Raw genomic sequence first — 23,872 nt, forward strand, 5'->3', positions numbered from 1 at the left:
TCGAGTTAAGAAAAACATTGTGTTACTCTAAATTTTATTAGTGTAGGTGTATTTCGATTTCGACAAATGCAACAATAGCGAAAAAGTAATTGCTTTCATGGTATGTACCTTGATAAAAATTTCTGTCAATTTATGGGTAAAAAGGCAATATTTAAATCGTATTGTTATATTATCTGTTCAAACTTCGAAGTCGCAGACTAAACACCTACCTAACCTAAGTAGCTTATAAAATATATAGAAAATCTAGGCGTAATCCTATTAGATTTTAGATTTTCTAATATATTTATAAAATTCTCGTGTCACAGTTTTCGTTGCCATACTCCTCCGAAACGGCTTGACCGATTTTGATGAAATTTTTTGTGCTTATCTAGTATCTATGAGAATCGGCCAATTTTTCATCCCTCTAAATGTTAGGGGTAGTACAACCATATTTTTTTTAATTTTCCGCGGACGAATTCGCGGGCAGAAGCTAGTGAAATATAATATTTATAATTTGTGGTGATAGTGGTGACATGACTATATCTTAGGTGTACCACAGGGTTCAATGTTAGGCCCACACCTACATTTATTACCATTTATATAGGTAGCTATAAAAAAAATCATAAGGTTACATAATTATATTTATTAACCTACTGTTATTTTTATATACCTTACATGTAATTTACCTATGGTGTAGTCAGCGATCCGAAACATAATGACGTCATAAGATAATCAATATTATAATGATTGTCCAGGTAAATGGGTAATCTCATTCAAATAGAATTTAAATATAAGTGACATTAATAAACGAAGCTTACTTATACATGTAAAGACAGCAGTTAGTCATTAATGTATTCCAATATCCATTAGAGAAATTAGACAGTCCGAAATAACTATTAAAAAAAGTAGTAACGACATAAAACTACTTAACTAAATTATCAACAATAGAGGTATTATTAAAAATAAAGATAAAATACAATTGGTGGGCATCCTGTCTTTAACTTTAAATCTACATATAATACTATAGCAAAACCGAAGTAAATTGTTAAAATATTAGTTATATTAAATTAAAGTAAGCACATACAACAAGTATAAAATTAATGTAATTGTATTTTGGCCAATTACTTATTTAATCACATCCTATCAAAATGTACGAACGCCATAGACAAGTAAGGCTGTATATCAACGACAATTAAATTATCATAGATACTTTGTCTACGGTACATATTCATGTCATTCGTTTCTTCTTGTCATCTGTCAAAAGTCAATGAATCGAAAGGAAGTGAGGATAGAATTGATTATTTGATTGAATTTGCGACAATTACTAAGATATAAGAGAAAATAATATTGTATTACATTAGTTTAATTGTCAACTCTCTATTCCTGCTATTCAGTATATACTTGTGAACAAAATGTCTCAAATTAAATCTAACAAAAAGTTCAAATGGGCATTGGACTTCAACCAAAAGTAAGTAAATAATCTAAGATGTTAATGTATTCACATAATTACCTACTATTTTATTGGTTATACGATACTTAACATATTTACTTTTTGCCTTAGAAATCGTACACAAGCAACCGAGTTACCGTCGCCACCAGGTTATAGCCAGTCTGCCAATGCAAGCTATACAGAGGCATCCAGAGACACCGATTCTAATCTACTATTGATAAAGAAATTGTGGGATGTTGCCCTTGGACCCCTGAAACAAGTGCCAATGAATTTGTTCATCATGTATATGGCTGGAAACTCCATATCCATTTTCCCTATAATGATGGTAGGCATGCTTATTGTTCGGCCAGTGAAGGCTTTATTTGCCACCCAGAGCACATTCAAGATGGTTGAAGGAACTCAAGCCACTGGACAGAAGTTTGTGTACTTTATTGGAAACATTGTGAACATATTACTGGCTCTTTACAAATGTCAAAGTATGGGACTACTGCCGACACATTCAAGTGATTGGTTAGCATTTGAAGAACCCCAAACCAGAGTTGAACATATTGGAGGAGGCTTATCACTTATATGAGCAGAGAAAATCAAATAAAACAATTGTATATTTATTGCTAACTTTATTCAGTTTATCATTTTATAGGACTACTTAAAATATTTACAATAAACTTATTGAGTGACCTGTTTGTATTTATTGAATTATCCTATGTCGAAGCTGCACCATGTTTCCAATCATTTATCTTTCTTGTCGCCGACTTCTGCTAGTTTGTCTTTCACAAAAGTTTGTGCCCTTTCAAACAAAACCTTTGGATCTTCAACTTTATCTATCTGTACCAAATAAATGAAAATATTGTTATTAAACATAAAACAACACATACTTAAAAACTAGAGATTTACACTACCTACTAATAAAGAGAATTCAACAGTTCACATTTTCCTGGTTCAAGCATCAAATATTGTTTCTATTGTAACAAGTATCTAGGAACATTTCAAGGAGTTTTATTTACAAGCTATAGTTCAGTGAATTTATAAAACAAAAGCACATAATGCAAATCTAGATGGCCTATTTAGTCTTATATAATTAATGAAAAATAAATCACAAACTAGAACATGAATACTAGCATTATCTTTTAGCTAGTAATTTATTTATATACTTTCTAATTTAATGAAAAAATAAATAAAAGTAACCTTCATTAATAAAAATAAATAAAATTGTACCTTTTAGTAAATGGCTAAACTTTTGAATTAAGATACAAAATAAAAAAAGAAAAAATAAATGCTAACCAGGTTTTAGATTTTGTAGCTTTATCACTTCCCTCTTCTGGTTTCACACACATTCCAGTCAGGGTACCCTGGATCAAGTAATAATACTATAGGTACAAGATTTAATGTCTACAGATATGATGTGCTCACATGCTTGCAATGTTAGCAGACCTCTTTGAAGGAGATTGTTTCATAAGTAGCATGAAAGTACACCAACAGGGGTATAAATCAAGTATAAAAATAGCTAACTAATAATAAAATAAAATAAATGTGACAACAAAAGAGGCCATACGTAATTTATTGTTATAAAACATTTAGGTACATTGAACCAGGAATAATGTTTACCAAACAAGTGTGTTTAGGGGTTTTTAAAAAGTTGCAAGGGTTGTTAGTAATAGGAAAAAAATAACAGTTAGTGTTAACACCAATCAATCATGTAGGCCTCCTTTGCAAAGTAATTTTAATTATATTATGTAAAAAGTACATGTTTTAGTTTACCTTGTAGTTTTGAGCTACATACACGCCAGTGTAAAGACCCGCACCAAATATTATCTAAAAATATTAAGACAAGTCAGTAAAAGTTCTTTATATTCTATACAAGTTTGAATATTACTTTTAAAGGATTATTTGAATATGATTGTGATGGCTTACACTAGTTTTGATTAAGGCAAAACCACAGCCCATGGTAATACGTGGCAATAGTTGTAAGTTCTTGTTTATGATGGTGGCAAAAAGGTGTTTCGTTAGTTTCATGTAGTATGCATTTTTGTTCTGGTTGTATTTTATTTAATATTTTAATAAAATATAGTTAGCAATATCCATTATTTATAAAATTGTAAACTGTCAATAAGACATTCTAAGTTTAAATGTTATTGACTAGTGAACCATCACATTGTTTAAGCACAAAAAAAGGTGAAGTTTTAATCAATTGTTTGACCTAGGAACTCACTGAGGGAGACCTAAATTCAGCATTTGGTGTGTTGTTGTGGCTGTTATGTAGATTTGTAAATTATAAGAATTATTGAATTAGGTTTAAGATAAATAAATAAATACAGGTATTAGATTTTTTATTACCTATCCAGAAACACAAAAAGTAAAAAGGAGGCCAATCAAGTTTGTCATTGGTTAGTAGTAAGATCATAGACCAAGACATTTTTTTGTGTTAAATATTTCTATTGAACACAGATAACTTATGAATTCTTGAAACTAGCCCAAAATACAGTTGATAGCAATCTGAGACATGATGAAATATCATAACTATTGAAGTAATTCAGAATAGGAACAGTATAATCATAATCTAGTCTTTAATTGAATAGAAATAAGGTTGTTTGTATTTTATGATTATAATCAGCTTTTTTCTACACATTGATTTTAGGGGTTGGAGCATAACAATGTTTTTTTCATGCCCTTAATGTTTACATCCAATCCATCCAAATATCTTTTTACATCCAATAAGTATCAATCTCATTTTTTTTTATAATTTCTGCCCTGCACAATGATTTTCTCCTGTCGACCCACGACAGGAGAAAAGTGTGTTTACAAACATGTTCACAAACACATGACACCCAAAACCCAAAACAACAATTTGTGGACCACACAAAGGGTTGCTTCATGCAGGAATCGAACCTGCTACATTTTAAGCGGCAGCCAGTCGCCCAGCCATAGCTCCTAGGTGTATAAGTAAAATTTTAAGTCAACATATTTTTTTACTAACTATCAAAAATATTGATGTCAAAATATTGTTAACCTTACCTGTTGCTTTGCAAATTATTAATTTAACTTACACAGTTAATATATAAAATTGAAAATTTTGTTGGAGACATGATTGGGGCCAATACTTGATACTAAGTTAATTTAAAATCAAACAAAACCTAATTTATAACATAATAGAATACCTGTTTTTTTATTTCTAAAAACAGATTGCAATTGGTACCTACATCTGAAAATCTTTTTGTTCCTAAAATAGACGTGATTCTTTGTTTGTTCCCACATAAATCTGCTTTATTGCAGAATCATTGTTCATGTTTATTTTAGTAATATCATACAAAGTTATCAACCCTTTTTATGTACCTATTGCCAAAATTTATATTAAAAAACACAAGAAAATATTCACTTACCAAGCCTTTAATCATGTTTATTATCATAAGTCCTTCTGTCGTTCACAACAATAAGGTATGACCTTTCGTAAAACGAATAAATAGGAGCACTTTCTCGTAATTCAATATTCACAATGAAAGAAAGATTTTTTTTTTACAAATTTGCGCAGACTTTTTGACGTGACATTGACAGTGAATTGCTGAACAGCTGACAAAAAATTCTTGAATTTCTTGAGTATATGTTATCAGACTCTCACGGTAGATGGCGTCGTAAAGATTTTTCATTTTTTTATTATTTTTCCACGTGGAACGATAATTTCTTTTTAAATATTCTTTTAATGCGAAAATGAAAGTCTTACCTAGTGCAGAAAATCATTGTTTTATTCATAGTTTACCCCCGTCCATTAAACTTGTATCGTAAAGACTTCTATACACAGTACAAAACTACTTACTATTCCGCCTTCCAGTATTATAGCGTATAGCTAGGTTTTTTCTGTGGTGTCATCGTAGATAGAGAATCTCAGTCTACGGTGGTGATGCATGGGTGATGCTGTTATGCTGTATAATCTATGGTCCTACATCAGATGGCGGGGAGTTGCGTTGGCGCGGCGTTTTCAAATTAAAGTTTTCTCATTTACAAAAACAAGAATGTAAGAAAATGTTTTATTTACTATTTCAATTACTTTGTTGCATTTCTCTTGATAAATAGTTTGTTCGTACATATGTATATGTACTCAGATGACGCGGACGTCCTATAATCTATTATATAAAAAATAAGTCGGGTTTTCCTTCCTGACGCTATAACTCCAGAATGCACGAACCGATTTCCACGGTTTTGCATTCGTTGGAAAGGTCTCGGGCTCCGTGAGGTTTATAGCAAAAAATCTGGAAAAATTCAAGAGGAAAGCCAGAAAACCGGAAAAATCATTGGTGGCGAAACGGAGTTCGCCTGGTTTGCTAGTCTCTTCTAATTGTCTTCAGATTAAATAGAGGTGCAGGTAAATATGGGGCACCCACGAGTCGAAATATTGCAACGATTGTGTGACTTTATCTTTGTTATAATTATATTATTATTACAGAGAGTTTGGAAAACATTAGGTCTCGTTTTTCCGACTCGAGGATCGAACCCGAGAATTCATACTACGTGCTTCCATCGTAGTTATCTTTTTTACAATGAAGAAATGGAAAATCCTCAAAAATTCTTCGAAGGAACGAATCAAAAGGTGAGGTATTAAAAAATAAACAAGTATTTTTAAGTTTGTATATTGAATCTGAAATGAAACTGAGTACTAAAAATACGCAAATTATTATTATGACATCGTACTAAAATATTTACAATGAACGAAATAATAATTAATTACAATATTGTGATGGGCTTATAAATTACTATATTTATAAAATAAATACTTAAATCGTAATACTTATTAACAGTTCTCGTTTACAAAAGGTATATTTTATCGACAATAATAATTTCCATAACACTGTAGAAAAAAACGTCTATTGCAAATTATACCATATTGTAGTAGTGCAGTTGTGTACCAAAGTCTGTAGGTACTACTAGTGAAATCATTAATTAACAAAAGTAAAACAGAGATTTAAAGTTTCCAATTTCAGTAAATCACGTACGGTAGGTAAGTGACGAATGCTGATTAAATTAGGTACAAATACTTTGGTGATAGGTAGGTCTAGGTAGGTACACAGACAGCCAAGTAGGTACATAGGTACAAAAATAAATATTGACTCAGTACAGAGACAGTAGGTAGGTGTAGCTATTGTTGCACGAAATTACAAGGTTTTTAATGAAACCATATCTTTCGTTTCTGTACTGAATCAATCTTTATTTTTTTACCTGCATACTAAATACTTAGCTGTCAGTACATTGCATAAGTCTAGAAGTAGTTCATCGAGACATTTAGACATACAAAATTACCTAGCACTAGGTAAAAAAATTACCTAGGCACCTATTTTATATATCTATTTCGGCAATTATACAGCGAATCCACCGTCACCCAAAAAGGTTTGAGGTTTTAAATTCTTAATTCTAAATCGGCAAGGAACTTGATGCACATAGTAACTATAAAAATGGACGAATTTATCTTTTGGTCTGCGGTTTTGTATTCGCTTCTAGGTTCGAGGTTCTTAATAAAATTTTCAATCATCACTCTTTTGCGAGTCGATGTCTAATACGTATAATTACTTACCACCTATTTTTAGTCTGATATAAAAATAACTAAATCTAAATAGTTCACTAATAAACTAAAGTAGAAACTAACCTAGACTTATGTGACTTATCACTATTATTTAACCCACCAATTTATGATTACATTATAATATCGAGCCTTGTGATCCCTAAGAGTGCAAGCAGAGGCTTCGCTTGTCCACATACCTGGTGTAACACTAACTTTTCATCATTTATGTTATGGAGTTACAAACGTGGTAATAAAGGGTGACATAATTGCATAATCATACATTTAAAAACAACTTAAATACTAAATTAAATGTATCTAAGTAGGTAAATACTTAATTTAAATACAATACTATACAAATTAACGATTTTAACAACCATGAGTACGAATATTATCACATAACATGTACTGTATATCTACTACAAAATTGGTTTTTTACATAAATCACTACCATTCACTGACGCTATGTAAAGACTATTGAGTGTGCAATATTCAGCATTATGTTGAGCGACATCGCTGTTTCAATCGTTGTTCAAATATCAAGCAAGATTATCTCACCATGTAATCGCACTTTAAACACCATTTTAATCACTTATTGAACGCACACTTAATTCCACAAGCACATTCGTCATATAAGTATTCATAACCGAGCATTGTTTTTAATTTGACTAACGTGTTTATTGTTCTGAATTTCTAAAAAGATATTGTATTGAGTCTTCGTGGAGGGCGATCATTAGCATTATAATGCCGCCCGACAGTATTCCTAATATGGCCAGTAGTAAATTAATGCTTTTACCATTATTGTTTGCATTAATCTCTGGCACTAAATCTGCTAGAGCAATATAGAAGAAAGTTCCGGCAGTGGCAGCATAGATCCACTGGGAAGCAGACTCATGATCTTCTGCGAGCCAAATTCCACCGGCCATGCCCATAAAGCTAAGCACCGATGAAAGTAGATTATAATAAAGGGCGCGTCTGATACTCATTCCAGAGCGTAACAGTACTGCGAAATCGCCTAACTCATGAGGGAGCTCGTGACAAAATACGGCCAATGCCGTTGCGAAACCAGTTACCGGATCTCCACTAAAGGCCGCTCCAATTGCTAGCCCATCTGTTAAATTGTGTAGCCCGTCTCCTACAATCACCATGAGCGCAGTCGACGTCATCGGCCGGTCGACAGGCGGAGGTGGTGAGCCCGGCATCATTGCACCCAGTTCTATTGGTTCTATTTGTTTGCCAGAATCTGGTTTGATTTCTGTAACATCTTTTCCTGAATCATGGGAGTGAGCGTGACCACCATTAATTGTTTGCATGATTGCTTCGACACTGTAGAATAATAAAATAGTAAGGAACGTGACGCTGCATTTTAATACAGTTTCGGTTTCTTCTTGTGGAGCTGAGGGAGGTCCATGTGATTTGAGTGCATGCGGTAGCAGATGCAGTAGGGCATCACCACACAAAGTGCCGACTGCTATAGCAACCAAGAAGTGAAGAACGTGGCTGAATATCGCCGATTTCAACAAAGGAACAATAGCAACTCCGAGTAATCCAGTGGCACTGATGACCAATATGCTCAAAGTGGCATATATCCAAGCTGGAAGAGAAAATACAGTCAATATAAATAAAAATATCTAATAGAATTTATGTGAATTTACCAGATCTTTAAAAATTGGTAGAAGTTGGTAGTTGAGCAGATACACTAAAGCAAATCTGTAGATAAGTCATTATGTATTCAGACAGCGCAGCGCCAACACATAACTACAACAATAACATGAATATTCAGTTACGAGTACTCACTCCAAAATCTGTCCAGCTTCGGTGCAGGTGCTTCTGTTTTGTAACAAGATCGTTGGTCTAACTGGTACACTAGAGCAGGACACATCTCCAAGAAAGTTTTGGGTTTGATGGTTACGACTCCAGGGGCTTCGTTCTCCATTCCATAAACCTCCAAAATTTCCCTTGGGGACAGGCATGATTTTTGCAGGATGGGTTCTGTTGAAACTGTTAAACAAAAAATATAATCAGTGGGATGTCTAAATATCTATACTTATAATAAATAGAGAGGTCAATTCTGTACATGAAATATATTTCCAAAATAACTATCAGGGTGATTAGTGATCGAACTGATGCCAAAAATGCAATCAGAAAATTTTTTGTCTGTCTGTCTGTCTGTCTGTCTGTCTGTTCTTTATAGAAACAAAAACCATCGACAGATTTCAACGAAACTTGGTAATACTCCTGGGCAGGTTATAGATCATCTAATCAATAGGAGCAGAGCAGTGAAGGGAAATGTTGGGAAAACAGGAGAACTTACTCCATAAGCCTTAATGGTTTTATGTATGACGAAAATGTTCTCCTTAAAATGTAAAAAATATTCCACGACAGCAAATGTCTATCTTTTATGGTTGACTTAACACATATAACTCCCGATAGCTTAGCATTTCGGAGCTTTCTGATTATATTTGTCTACTCTTACGTTTATAACACTCTCATTCACTATTAAAAAATGTTAACATTATTACCTACCTATTTAATAAAAAAAACATAGAAATCGGTACAGAAACACCAAAGATATACTTGAATTACGCTAATAAACCGTGTATACTGAATCATGCAATAAGGATTATTTTTATGTAAAGGCGGCGGATCCAAATGCGAACTGCATACAATATTTGGCTGTTGGTGCGAGTAGACGTTAGAAATAAAACATCCACGCGAAGACCGACATCCGCGCGGACGGAGTCGCGGGCGAAAGCTAGTTAATAATAAGATTTAGGTATAGTAATGTATAAGTGAATGATTAATAGATAGATTCAATTGCTTTTGTATAACCTATTTTATGACTATGTAAAAATCGTAGGTTCTGTAGAACAGGCCCTATAACAAAGTAGTCAGTAGTTACTTTGAATAAACGTGTACAACCCAATGACAATATCCAACAATACGATTCATTCATGGATTTATGTGACAGATCCTTGGTCGGGGTCAGACGACTGCGCAAGAGCACTCGTCCACTCGGTAATAGGATAATCGCGATTATAAAGGACAATTCTCCATTCGTCAATTGGCGTCATGTTTTTGCAGAGAGTCATGAAATAATAAGGCTATTATGCTCAACAAGGACTGACAGGACGAACAATGGATTGGACAAATATTTGGCACTGAAATATCGATCGTATGTGTTTTGAAATGGACAAAAGAGTTCCGGTTATTGATGTCTAAAACGAAAACGATCGATACTTAGTAGTTCATCATTAACAGCCATTGACAGTCCACTGATGGGACTTCTCTACATAAAATAAGTTATTTACCAAAATCTCCACGATTGGCAGATGAATTAGAGATAATAGTTTAAAAGGTTCAGTTTTGTCAGAGAGCGCTGCTCGGTCTTTGTGAAATGTGTTGTCCCACTTCTGACACCCGTGAGAAGAGTGAGGGTGGTGATAAAGGTATTCTACTCTGCCGTCAGCAAGCAGCTTTATTCGTTACAAGAAATGAAGTGGAAAATTTAACTTATTACGTACGAGGGTTACGGCTTGCATTTGTAATACTGTCGCTGTCGCAATAAATGAGAAAGCAGTGGACTCTGCGGAACTATCTGCTTCGCTTTCTACCAAACACTGGCATCTATACAAGTCATACCGGATTTCCGAAGTATTTCGTTGTTTTTATCTAACATTATTAAAAATATTGTGAATTGCTATTATGTAGGTAAGCACTTTGTTATTTGACGCAACTGTTCAATTCATACATATTACAATAATATTCTTCTAGACCAACTAAGGTATGCTACGCTACGGTACCTTACTAAAAAAGTAAAAGGATTTAAATTATAAAAAAAGCAATTGTATAGATTGGTCATACCGAACTCACAGCTCAGCAGAAAAATGTTTGTTCGTTACATTTTAAATTGATATTAAATCGTGACTGTTATTGACCGGGAAATGATATTTTTTGTGTTTTGCGAATTTTTGTGCGCAAAATTGGCGTTACTCTAGAATCAGATTGTATCAGCGAATTGGAACATATCTATTGAACAATATGTAAGCTCAGTGTATTTTTCCATTGAACTACTATATTATTACTTATCAGGTAGGTACAGAGAAATTCGTTCCAAATAGCTGCGGTATAAGTATGTTAATCAAGCAAGCAGTAGGTATAACGCATAGCTTTAAAATATCTTGCTTAAAGTTTTTTCTCTAAACTAGCATACCTAAATAAATCCATTAGTAAACTAAAAGTAGAAAGATACCTACGACCTAAGTTTTACTCACGATCATTGAAAAATAGACAGTTGACATTCAAGGATGAATTAAAATAAGCTACAATGAACATGATTAGAGCACGTTTCCTCCTTTCCTTATGGTGTTAACATTCTTAACTTTCAAGGTTTATTTAATTAATCACGTTTAGGTAATTAGCTGAACTCACAATTTCTTAGTTCATTCGTGTTGTTCTTACTCAATGTAGTAAATTGATAAGAGAACTATATATGGATAAACCATAGAAAAAATAAATAAGGGATAAACCGATGTCATAATAGGCTACTAAAAGTTTGAATGGTAGATACTCTTTTGGCGACTGGTGTAGTGTTTACCAATGTTTCTTACTCGTAACATTTTTAGTGTGGGAGCGCCATTTGTCTAGTGTCCGATTCAATTAGCTGAACTCCATGGCAGGCAATGATATGATAGACAAAAGAATGACGCAAATAAATGGTGAATATCGGCCACCATTCTCACAGAATGCGTGCAATTCTTCTCAAGAGTATTTTGAGAAAGAAACAGGTAGGTGCATTATTGTTACTAAGTTATACAAAATCTAATGTTTGCTATGTAATGTGTAAACATTCTGAATATGATGTAGGTACCTTATTGATCATGATAGCTGAACATTGTCATGGCGTACCTAATTGCCATTATTTTCTGCTTAAGCAAGAATAAATAAATTATTCCATGAGACTATTATCTTATCTCCTTCACTTAATAATTTATATACCTACACAAATAAATGCCGGCTTTGTTATATGTCATTTATCTATTTATCATGAATCGACTACACTGGTAAACAACTATGTAATACCTAAAATTAATGGTCTGACATTAAGCTACCCTAGCGCCTCTAAGGACTAAATTCGGAAATTTTCATTGAGTGGTATTAAAACGTGAGTGACATTAGAATGAAGGGTAGTTTTGGTATCAATGTCGCGGAGTATCTAACATTGTATAGGGACGAAACTAAATTGAAAATGTTGATAATCTCACACTCACGGCGAAACACAATGCAGCTGTTGTTTCACGCCGGTTTGTTGTGAGGACGTGGTATAACTCCGGTCGAGCATTCCCATTTATAACGATGGCTCTCCAACGTAAGAGTATAGGCTCATAAAAACCAGGGGTACATACCGGCTGGAGGAGATCTGCGGTGCCTGTGCTGAGTATCATGCAGTTGTCGGAAGGTCCCGTTGATGCGATGGATGGCCAGGTCGTGGGGTGACGTAAACACACGTCCTCCGAGCCCCAGGCTGTCTAGTAGATGCTCAAATCCCTGTAAACATTAGAAGGAAATCTTTAGTCTTAGTCATATTTGATTTGTGCTCCATTTCGCTAGTCACTTGCCTAAGCAGACTTACATGGCCAGACAGTTTATAAGTACGTATGACAAATATTGTACACTTCTTTTTACCCTTAAGTGGTTTTTGCAAGACTGACATTCACCTAGGTAGGATTTAATAAATGTGTGATAGTGCAACTTGTATGGTCATCATTAGAGCAATATAACAGCCAAACTACCGTTTTTGCACCGCGTAAACCTCTTTAGATATCTTTAATTTGTACGAAATGGTTTTCTCTCAATCGAGGGATCATTTGAATTTTGGTGATTGAAGAAATTACTTACTGCCTTGTTTAGGTGTTAATTTCCCCGAGCATCTGACTAGTTCCGACTGTCCGTAGCAACTGTCCGTATGTTCAGGTAGATGTTTGTATAACAAGTAACAACCGGTACCGGATTCGGTTGAAAGCTAATGTTTAATAAAACTTTTCCGTTCGTTATCTACCGCATTTACCTACTTAACTTGTTCAGATTACGTATCTACAAGAATTAAAATTGTATTAGCAGTTTTTTAAATCCAAGATGGTGTCTTTTCGTGATTTCTAATCAATTGATTAACCATATTTCTTCCTTATTTCTAAAATCTTCTACCTATGGAGTTTTTAATATTTTCTCAGAAACAATATCATGTGTTCCATACTCACTCTATCGATTACACCAAAAATGAATGCCAGAAAATTTCATCGGTTTAAAGTCGGTCTTATACACTTCAATATTTATAAAATGCTACAAGATTCGTAAGTTACCAATACTCAATCAGGTGTTTCTAGCGCAAAAGGCATGTGAATTAAAAAGAAAAAATAAGCCGCACTGAATTGTTCTCGGTAATAAACTAAGAAAGGTGTTAATATTTTGCATGTTTTACCAAGGAACATATACGTAAGTGTATGTACTTTAAATTAAAGTACAGTAGTAAGTAATGTCTTTAATATGTCCGTGTGTTGTACTTAAGTCGTTGCGTCAGAATCGGAGTCAAGTTGAAGGACAGTCTGGCCCTAACAAATGCCAATTCGCTATCAATATAATGACTGCAACACCATTTATCGTTTGAGGTAGTGAGTATCAGTCAATATTCGCAATACACTATATTTCGATAGCTACTGATTAAGAGATTAAGTTGTAAAGATAAATTATTAGCACGTTTTTTTCGATAATTTGTTTTTGTAGATTTACTCAGAATTTAAAAAACTGCGTTTGAGATTTTTTGTTGTAAACAATTACGCTTAAATCACTCTTGTATCATGTTGTTTTTAAATGCGAAGTAAAATAGGTATTTAAAATGAGTAATCCTAAAAAAGATCGTGATTAGTTTTACTAATAATAAAGCCTAATGTGGAACATTATTCAAATTCAAAAAATTTAATTTAGATAAACATCCATATGTGTTAGTAGTAGTACAACTTAGCCTAATGTTAGTTTGGCATATATCTTCACCTTTTTATTTTATCTATTAAAATCTGATTTAAGTTATATAAACATAAATTAGACTAACGACATTAACTAAATTTAAATTAGGCCACTTGAAGAGCGTGCGATTCACCTTGCATTCAGTATTGCACGACTCAAAGGTCATTGACTTTACCATAGTGCTTAAAAACTTTATTGCCTAGTAAACAAAGGTATAAATCAAATATGTACCCTTCTGGAATACTTAATACAATGTAAGCTAAAGGTTTATTTGGACAAAGTCATCTGCAGAATATATCTTCCATTTATAGGTAATTATATTATGATTTATATAGGTATTTTTTGTGGCATTTCCCTTATCATAATATGTATAGGGTTCAAATAAAATGATTAATGTAATTAGGGCCAATCCAACATTCAGGTATAGAAGTTTCGACTATAACTATGTATATCGGTCGCTATTGCCTCACAGGATATAAGCACAGGTTTTTTTCCTGCGTTTACAAACATACAGATCCGACACAACAATTTGTGAATTACACAAAGCGTTGCTCCGTACGGGAATCGAACCCGTTGCCCAGCCACCGCACAAACTGTGTAGTTAAATTGATTTCAATTAAAAGAATAAAATACTTTTTACAAAAAAATAAACCGACTTCACTAAAAAAGTTAAAAATAACTTTAATTTCGGAAGTCGGTGTTTCTCGGTATTATTTATTTCAAATAAGTCGGTGTAACAAATAAATTATTTGTTACACCGACTTCCGAAATTAAAGTTATTTTTAACTTTTTTAGTGAAGTCGGTTTATTTTTTTGTAAAAAGTATTTTATTTCAACTACTATCTATCGCAACTAAAAAAGTCGGTTAAAATTCTCTATCTCAATAACTACTTTATTTATTTGTATTGTCACAGTCACTTAATTAACTTTATTGTGATTTCTATGTGAGTATGAAGTTCCATTGGCCATTTCTGGTCTTCTTCATCAGTTCCACCTCTTCAAAGGTTACTTTTTGACTGTAAATGCTTCAATTCTAGATGAATATATCAAAATCACTATATAGTTCCCTATAATATTTGAGGAGTTCCCTCGGTTTCTCTAAGATCCCATCATCAGATCCTAACTTGGTGACAATGGGACCACCTCAGAACTATCTACTTTCGAACAAAAAAAGAATTTTGAAAATCCGTCGACAATTGACGGAGTATTCGATGAACAAACATACAAAAAAAAAAAAACATACAAACAGCCGAACATAGTACCCCCTCCTTTTTGTGAAGTCGGTAAAAAAAGAAACTGAGTTTAATGGTTTTCCCAGTGTGAACGAAATGATCTAATAAAAACCAAGGGTAATAGAAAGTATTTATATTCTTTCCCTTCAATGAAAAAATCTTCTAATTTAGTTCAACCTTAGATAGAAAGATAGTTCATGTCCCAGGGACATGTCAGACATTGTGGTTTCAGGGTTTTTAGAATTGTCTCTTCGTTAATGTAAATCTTAGCTTACAGGAGTTGCAGTTGTTGGGCAAACATGGTGAAAACTGACTAAGTAAACTTTTGAATCAAATCGTTTTTGATCTCTTCAGTTAATCTTACTAATATTATAAATGCGAAAGTTTGTGAGTATGTGAATTTGTATGTATGTTACCCAATCACATAAACGGCTACAGGGATCGGGATGAAATTTGGAACAGGGAATTTATAATCTATTATGGTCTGGTGTGTGGTCTAATATATAACCTCTAGACTATTTTTATCAGCAGAAGTTAGACCTATAATGCAAGTCATCACTACAATACTGAATACTTTTCGACTCGTACAAATTTCAACGACCTTCCGATAATTTCACGGTCAGTTAGTTTCAGATTTAGTCTTAAGATCCAATCACGTTTTCTTTAACTATAAATACATGTGTAACCCAATTAAGGTGAGTTTCCTTAATTTAGCAGAGAATCGATTTTCAATACTTATTCATATTGTTCACAATTAGACTATTTGAATAAATGAGCTCCTAAAACATTACGTACGCGTCTTATATGGTTATCGAAACATTAAATGTTGTAAGGCTATGTTCAAGACCAAGGCTATATAATCGTCAATGTATTATCTTCTATAGTTTTTTTAGGTTACAAATTAGGTTTATTTGGTTTGATCTAAGGGATGTTCATTTTTAGTGCGTGTGTTAATAATTTACCACAATTTAATTAACTTCGACTTGACTATTCAATTTGAAACTGTTTTATCAGGGTGTTAACGTTTTGTTTTGATGTTAAAACTACACCGAAAATTGAAAACGAATCAATAAGACTACAAATAAAGTAACGAACTATTCTACATAATTTTGCAATTACTTATAATTTCATGCTTTCGGTCTGGCCATCGATCGTTATCAAAAATATAAATATGTTTTCACGATCATTTAGGTGTTTGTCGTGTATCAACTAATAACATAACGGTAAACATTTCAAATACAAATATCACACAGTATTTCCTGCCTCTGTAGATAGATAACGATACCTGTGTACCTGTCGTCTGGCCATGAATTAGGTACAATTAGATTAATGTTATTTTTTAACATGCGTATTTTATGACATGTGCCTATTTATTTTAATCCTAATTTATAATGGTTAAATGAAACACTTTAGGTATAATTATTTGCTAAGTGGTTCCTTAATTACATAATTTGTCTAATAGCTTTCCTAAAGACGGTTATTAGCTAACTTGATATTGTTATCTTGTTTAAGTTACGGTTTATGTGTTTGGCCACGGATGAAGGCTTTACTTACTTTTTTATAATTAATCGGAACCGAATGAAAATTCAAATGTTCTACACTTAGGTATACCTTAAAAATTATATTATATGTAACTTAAGAAACGCATTTTATACACTACTTATTCAATTTCAGTAAATATCATAATACCATAATGCACCGTGGAGCACTACCCAATGAAAATAAATGTAATATGATTAAATCATGCAATATTAACCTCATTAAAGATATAATAATACATTTTGTGCCACGCTACGGTAAATTCCGAGGAGTTCCTCAGGGATCAGACATAGGACCAACTCATTTAAACGGTTGCGAAATACTTGAAAGAGCCTAGCCTTGTATTGTATGAGATAAACAACTATTAACTAAGATGTAATTTATATCTTCCGGGTCGACATTATGATATTAACCTTCTTATTACTAGTGTATAATCCTACACTATAGTTACTTCACCTATTATCCACTTAAAAACGATTGATAATTTAGTATCTTCATACCACAATAAAAAAGAACTGCATATGCAAGCAATCTTTGTCATCATAAAGTAAATAGGTAAAGTAATTATAATAGACAATGTCTATGTAAATAACAATAACAATTCAGTGCTGTTTGATTTCCGCATTGTCTGTTTGAGATACTTTGATTAAAAGACTATTTTCTGCTACAATCGGATCTACAATGGATTATGAAGTATTGTGTTAGAAGTACAATCGCACAAATTAACAAACATCTTCAAAATATTAAGCATTCGAGTCTTCTTGTACTTGAACAATTGTTAATAAACGCACGTTTCATCACAAAACAAACCTTCTACTAAACCTTAATAACATGGTCATAAGAATCGTATTGATATTTTACTAGCAGCCTCTGATGTCAGCTATTTGTTTAGTTTACATCACGGCATTGAAGGGCTATCTATACCTATTTCCAGATTTTCAAAATTTCCTTTTTGAGAACCATTTCCAATCAATAACTATTCAAGATAACAAAACAAGAATTAGCGAATCGGTTCAATCATTCATGCGTCATGCGATGATGACCAGGCGAAATTAGGATTTATTTTTATAAGGAATTAAGGTGCTCATTTAAAAGGAGCAGTCATTGACTGCCATAAAGATATTAGTTTACCTATCATATAGACAACTATCCACTTGAAACTACAATCTGGTCTAAGGTGCGTTTCAAAACATCTGGTAGCATTCGTTCTGTGTTTATCTTTTCAGCAAGAGAACAATACACAGAGTCGTAATTTTTCACAGGTTTAAGGTTTGTCGCTAATTTAGAAATAAAAGACATGTATGCTATTATTATGTATGTGTTTGATACGCAATCCGCGTTAGCTCAAACCGCACTGAAAATTAATTTACTCGTACGTACACAAATGCTGCATGTAACCGTAGCGATACGTCAAATGTCCAGGCTGCCGAAATAGCACTAACTCGAAAGTAAGATGCACTTTATGCATTCGCAATGCGTATGAATTTAATCAGCATTAAAAAACATTTACCGTTTTCCTGATTACACAATTCATGTAATTTGAAAACAAAATATAGAAACGAGTTACACCATAAAGTCTGGGGTGTTGTATATAACGTTATTAGCTTATAAGACGCAATATAGACACGTGCAGTAGGTACAATGCCCACTTAATGGTCACAGGATAGTGTCACACGTGTTCGAATTGTTCTTCATAAAAATTATCTTTAGTTATCTTCACATCACATCTACCGAAACAATATTGGTGTAGTTATTTTACTTTCATATAACACATTGCGCTATAATAATCCCCTAAAAATTATATTAGATAACATTCCTTAACAAAAACTCTTTACTGCTACTCTGCTGTTTACTTCAAAGTGATCACGATATTATTTGTTCCACATTCAAAGCACTTGTCTGGTCCCAGTAGACAATCTGCTACTTCCTTTTCCGCAATTATAATCCCAGTTCTAGAGACTGAATGGCTTAATACCAAGTCAAGTATTCAAGAGAGAGTTATTCAACAATGGTCCTTATTTATCAAAAAGGAAGATACGAAATTGGCAATACAATAAATGTTAACTAGTATGGAATTTAAGATTCACGTTTGCTACATAGTTACGCATCAAACAAATTACCTAGGCATTCAATGAAAGAACAATAAGATGACTGATGTTTGGCGGACATAGGATATGATGCGTTGAGAAATGCATACAAATATGTCTGAAGAAACACTTTGCTTATGAAATTTACTTTAAATTACACAGTTATCAATAGATGATGGATTTAACTAAATATTGATAAGCGATAAGGGAACTGTCGTAATACTTATAGTACAAATATATAGGTAGTGAAGTTACATTTAAGTTCGATGAACTTCCGTTTATGAAATAGGGAAAGGTGTTTGAATGATAACGTGTGGAAATAATTCAATTTTACATGTTAGATGTTACAGAGCCACTAGTTAAATAAACCTACCACGCTATCTAATAACATGGTTAATATGTGCCTACTAACTTTTTAAACAATTTACAATAATATTATTGAACTAATTTACCTAGGATTTATGAAATGTAATATACGTAACACATAGGCACATACTATTTACCGACCTTTTAAAGCAGCTGATTACCTATTTGTGTGCAAAATCTCGGAGACGTGTAAACATCGCGATACCGATTCAGTTTGTACAATTTATGTAAGTAAATATGAAGTTTTCCTTGTAAAAGAACTGCACTCACCTCAAATGTAATGACTCCTTTATCTCCATATTTATCGAATATTTTGTCAATGAAGTATTGCTCAGCAGGGAGGGTGCTGTTGAGCTGGTTGTCCTCAGCAGCTCCTGCTGCGGCGAGGCTGGCTGTGTTCAGGTCCAGGTCTCCGGTGGAGCCGGTGCTGCATAGCGCCAGCGCCAGGACTACGACGACGCTCGTTGTCAACATGTTCACGACTAATGTCCGCGCTCGCGGTTCGCACGGTGGCACGCTGAGTGCGCCGGCGGCGGTCCCGCGCCTCCGCACCACACTATCAGTCGATCAGCTTCAACAGCGCTCCGTTGAACGTGATAATGTGACGCGTCGCGTGGCGCTCGCGCATCGGCCGACCACTCTTTTGTTTGTTTATTTGTTTGGAATTTATGTCAATAATAAAATCGCGAAATGAATTCTACGTTAGACGCAGTTGTAGAAGCGTGTTTGTCACTTGAGGTGAGGTGTGCGTCTGCGACTCTGCGCGGTGACTTTCACCCGTCGCTCTCTGGAGGCTCCGAGGCCGGTTGAACACCGTTACTGATAATAAGGTGTATTTACGAAGTGACCGCCATTAATACAATCACATTAGATGCCAATTTAATTGCAATGGGTGGGGTAATAGGTTGTGTCTAGAGTGACTCTCTCCACCACCCAACGTGACCTCTGAACGCTAGTAGTGCGGGGATCACCGTGATAATGTTGGAAAATATATTTGATATACGAATTTATACAAGAATTTATTTACAAATCGTATCAAATTTGATATTTTTGACTTGTAAGTAGTTATCTATTATCGTGCGAGTCAACAAATGAGCGTAAATAACGTAGCGTTCATTCATAAATACGATGCATATCGAAAATGCTGCTTCGTATTATGGAAATTACTAGTTTTATTATTTAGTGCCGGTGTTTAATGACTCATATAAATGAAATAAATAAACAATAAACACGTTGCTGTTGTTCCACTTCCTACTTACGTTAGAGCGAAACGATACGAGTATCTTTTGTTTTTGCAGATAGATTTTTGGTCTTGCGGCACGAGTTTGTCAGTCGAAGCACGTCCGCTGGTTACATACATTATCACGATTACTATTCACAGTATTCACAAGTATGCACGTGGGTTCCTAGGTTCCTACAAAGGTAGTGCACCACAAAGAACTACTGCGACAGGCTAATGACAATTATGTAAAGTTATTTAGATAAATAAAGTATTACGGGTATTTATTGCATAACTTTGTGGGTCAAGCGTTCAATGAGTTTTTGTAGTTCTGTCACTGTACCGGCAAATAATAGCGCGTTGTTTCCGTAAACTAGGAGAAAGAGTAATAAGAAAATAAACAATAAAGTAATCACTTAGTACGAACCTTGACGTGTTTACACAGGTGGCAAAAGGTGATTAGAAAGTTTGCAACAGATCAGTGAACAAGATCATTTGCTATCTCTGATTGAAAATTGTATCCACGCACTTATCTAGCTTTATAATTAGTTGTGACAACAAATACGTAGAGAAGGAAAGAAACTTAATCTGATGTAAGAAGCAAAGATTCTTATTGAAATTTAACGCATATATTTATTGGTATACATTAATTATGACCTGCTCAATTTACTGAAAAGATATATTTTACAGTGAGAATAGAAGAAGACGTATTCTCCAGTATTGATTTAGCCGTTAACCTCCTCCATTTACTTAATAAGCTCCACTTAGAATTTCTTTAAACTAAAGTAGGTTTTATTCAAGAATATCTAATTGCTGAACGCGTAAGAGTGGTGTATGAAAATTGCATTGGTTTCGATTGTGTTCATACCTGCTTTACACGTAAGCAATGCGTTAATCTGTTTCCATTCGTAACACCCGTGGTTGTTTCTCATGTTTATAATTAGTAGTGAAATGCACTTTAATCAATTTTTACCATTTTTTTATAAAGTAATATTTTGTTTGTATTATTATAACTCCTCTTTGTCTAGCCCTTCGCGGGAAATTAAAGATGATTTTCTGAAAAACGAGTAATTTTTTATCCTTTTGTATGGAGATTGTATTCTCTGTTCATAGTTAAGCATTCGATGGCAAACAATGCGAAATTTTCTGTTATAGGGGTATAATTAAGACTGAATTGTTGGTGTTCCTCAAGGCAAGATACTGGGTCCGCTCTTATTTTGAAATATTTCTAAGTCAATCATATTAATCTCAGTAATAAGGTTTACAAGTACCTTTGTGTAAAAAACATGAAAAGTACATTTTCCAAATTGAAATGATTGATTAAAAGTTAACATAAGTACCTAGATAATATATTTATCATAATCACGGTGCGTCCCGGAGCAGCGTAGTTGTATTTTTGGCATGAGATTAGATTATTATTATTTGTACTAATATAGTCATTACTTTAAATTAATATAGAGTCATTAGCAGTAATAGTCATACTTAGTTGATCTTTAGAATGTATTTCTGTCTGTATGTATGTATGTGTTACAGTACCTTCAATTGAAATAGAATACAGTTATTAACATAATCTGCTAGGCTATTCTGTTATTGTCAACTCGAAACTTTCGAAGTGAGCCATATCATTGGTTGTGAGAATAATTTCGACCAATAATGGGTGTGAATGCGATGGAACTCACTTCGAATAGACAGTTACAGAATAGTCAAGCAGGAAGGGTCTATACAAGTATGTTTGTATACTAACGTATTATGAACTTATACCATCTTTATGCCATAAAACATTATAATGAATGTATTATTTTTTCTATTATTGTGTGTCAGAACAAATATCATGCATACATACCTTCCAGGGTATGTGTGAATGGTTATTTATCCTTTATTTTAGCAACCTCATTGATTTCTTTTTTATTATCAGTTCGTAAGTACATTGCACCATTCATACGTATTACTACTGCTCTAGCATTATTCTTTTCTTCACCGTAACTAACAAAGTTACAATATTAAACAGTCAATTAATTTTGTGTACGATGGATTGTGTGGTGGATTTTCGCGGTGGGCAAGGTAAATATCTCAGTAGTACCTACCTAGAATTATTTCTTCTTAACAGCAGCATGGACATGCTCGAAGGTATATACTAAAATTATCTTTGTTCGTAGACTTTTTACCATATTTGTTACTTGTTTGTACATCCGTTTATTTTGTCTTCATTCATGTCTTTAAAAAATGTTTTGAACCTAAAAATGTTTTAGTAAGTTACAAATTACTATCTAGATCATTACAATTTGTTTCTAATAACGTAACGTAAAGCGGTGTGGCCTTAATTTTATCATTGCTATCAATTATATGGGATTACAAAGATATTACTATGTATAATGAAGTCGTAAATGTACCCTGTAGTAAATAAGGCAATGTCAATGTTAACTATATATGGAGGTTGAATGTTGAGGTAATCTACGTGTAGATATTGGGTATTGATGTTACATAATTTTTATACTTGTCACGTTTTTGGTACGGTTTTATAATCTGCGTTGGGTATGTTATGTAATAATTATGTGTTCCAATTTTATCTGGTAGTTTTTGTGCTAGAGGCTCTATCTGGTATACAATAAGATCAATCATCATCATTTATTATTATCATCATCATCATTATATCATCTTTTTATTATTTTTTATTTATCTTTTCGTAGGATCTGCCTGCTCCGAAACCCTTTGCTTATAGTATCTATTAATATCAATCTTCATCCCAATTAGACTGTATACAATCACGACTGTCAAGTTTCTTGTCTTGTTCGAACTTTATTTTGTTGGTAAAACACACATTTCGGGTAAGAGCAAAAATGGTTTGCACTGTTACTTAAACAGAGTAGAAAAGAGTAAAAGAAATCGAGACTAAATAATAAAATGAAAGGAAAATATTAATTAAATGTTTACTTCCTCATTATATCGTAAATCATAAGCAGAAGATCAACAGGGACGTCATAGATTACTAGTCACTGACGCGTTATGACTAACTTAATGGCCATTTTACTTGATTTTATTTGATTGTGTAGATTTTATGTGTAATTCATAAACGTAAGTGCTGTAAAGGAGCTGCAGGATAGAATATATTAATTTTTATCCATCTCCATCCTACCTTTTTTTCTGCGGGTGTGGTAAAAGCCGACAAAGATTTTAACAGAATGATCTTTAAAGAAGAAAGTTTGATAATAACCGGATAGCAGTAGCACTCTCTTATCCCGGAGCTGCGGACTATTAAATGGGTTTACCGGAGCTCCGGCTCAAAGGGCAGGAATACTGTAGAACAGGGTGGTTTTAGTCACTAAGAGTCTGACACTTCCTCTCGCCACGCCCAAGGCGGGGGAAGACATCGGATGATTTTCCCCCCTTTAAAAAGGCAGTCTCTTATAAACCCGTTTCTTAGTGTGTGTTGTGAGTTGG

At 33.6% G+C, this 23,872-nt stretch overlaps 2 protein-coding genes and 1 long non-coding RNA gene across 3 annotated transcripts; 1 reads left to right on the forward strand and 2 right to left on the reverse strand.

Annotated features, from left to right (window-relative positions):
• The first annotated feature begins 1,215 nt into the window (after nucleotides 1-1,215).
• On the forward strand, nucleotides 1,216-2,106 carry LOC118273506 (ER membrane protein complex subunit 4). Its single transcript, XM_035590501.2, has 2 exons — nucleotides 1,216-1,447; nucleotides 1,541-2,106. Exons 1-2 carry the CDS (start codon nucleotides 1,392-1,394, stop codon nucleotides 2,001-2,003), a joined length of 519 nt encoding a protein of 172 aa, XP_035446394.2. The 5' UTR covers nucleotides 1,216-1,391; the 3' UTR covers nucleotides 2,004-2,106.
• Nucleotides 2,027-3,910, reverse strand: LOC118273507 (uncharacterized). The gene is made up of 4 exons (XR_007705834.1): nucleotides 3,341-3,910; nucleotides 3,188-3,241; nucleotides 2,711-2,778; nucleotides 2,027-2,254 (listed from the first exon to the last, which is right to left on the reverse strand). It is a non-coding gene; the product is annotated as an uncharacterized LOC118273507 (long non-coding RNA).
• A 2,122-nt stretch (nucleotides 3,911-6,032) lies between these two features.
• Nucleotides 6,033-20,206, reverse strand: LOC118273270 (zinc transporter ZIP10). Its single transcript, XM_035590163.2, has 4 exons — nucleotides 19,486-20,206; nucleotides 12,377-12,518; nucleotides 8,769-8,972; nucleotides 6,033-8,565 (listed from the first exon to the last, which is right to left on the reverse strand). Exons 1-4 carry the CDS (start codon nucleotides 19,687-19,689, stop codon nucleotides 7,649-7,651), a joined length of 1,467 nt encoding a protein of 488 aa, XP_035446056.2. The 5' UTR covers nucleotides 19,690-20,206; the 3' UTR covers nucleotides 6,033-7,648.
• Between the last annotated feature and the right edge of the window lie 3,666 nt (nucleotides 20,207-23,872).

This window comes from Spodoptera frugiperda, chromosome 1 (assembly GCF_023101765.2).
Source record: "Spodoptera frugiperda isolate SF20-4 chromosome 1, AGI-APGP_CSIRO_Sfru_2.0, whole genome shotgun sequence".
Lineage (NCBI taxonomy): Eukaryota > Metazoa > Arthropoda > Insecta > Lepidoptera > Noctuidae > Spodoptera > Spodoptera frugiperda.

Bases quoted from the DNA above. Each gene is read 5' to 3' on its own strand.
- LOC118273506 (XM_035590501.2), top strand. From the start codon at position 1,392: ATGTCTCAAATTAAATCTAACAAAAAGTTCAAATGGGCATTGGACTTC. The intron at 1,448-1,540 runs GTAAGTAAATAA...TTTTTGCCTTAG, and splicing joins GCATTGGACTTCAACCAAAA to AAATCGTACACAAGCAACCG.
- LOC118273270 (XM_035590163.2), bottom strand. From the start codon at position 19,689: ATGTTGACAACGAGCGTCGTCGTAGTCCTGGCGCTGGCGCTATGCAGC. The intron at 12,519-19,485 runs GTGAGTGCAGTT...TAATGTTTACAG, and splicing joins AAGGAGTCATTACATTTGAG to GGATTTGAGCATCTACTAGA. The intron at 8,566-8,768 runs GTGAGTACTCGT...TTTCTCTTCCAG, and splicing joins GAAGCTGGACAGATTTTGGA to CTTGGATATATGCCACTTTG.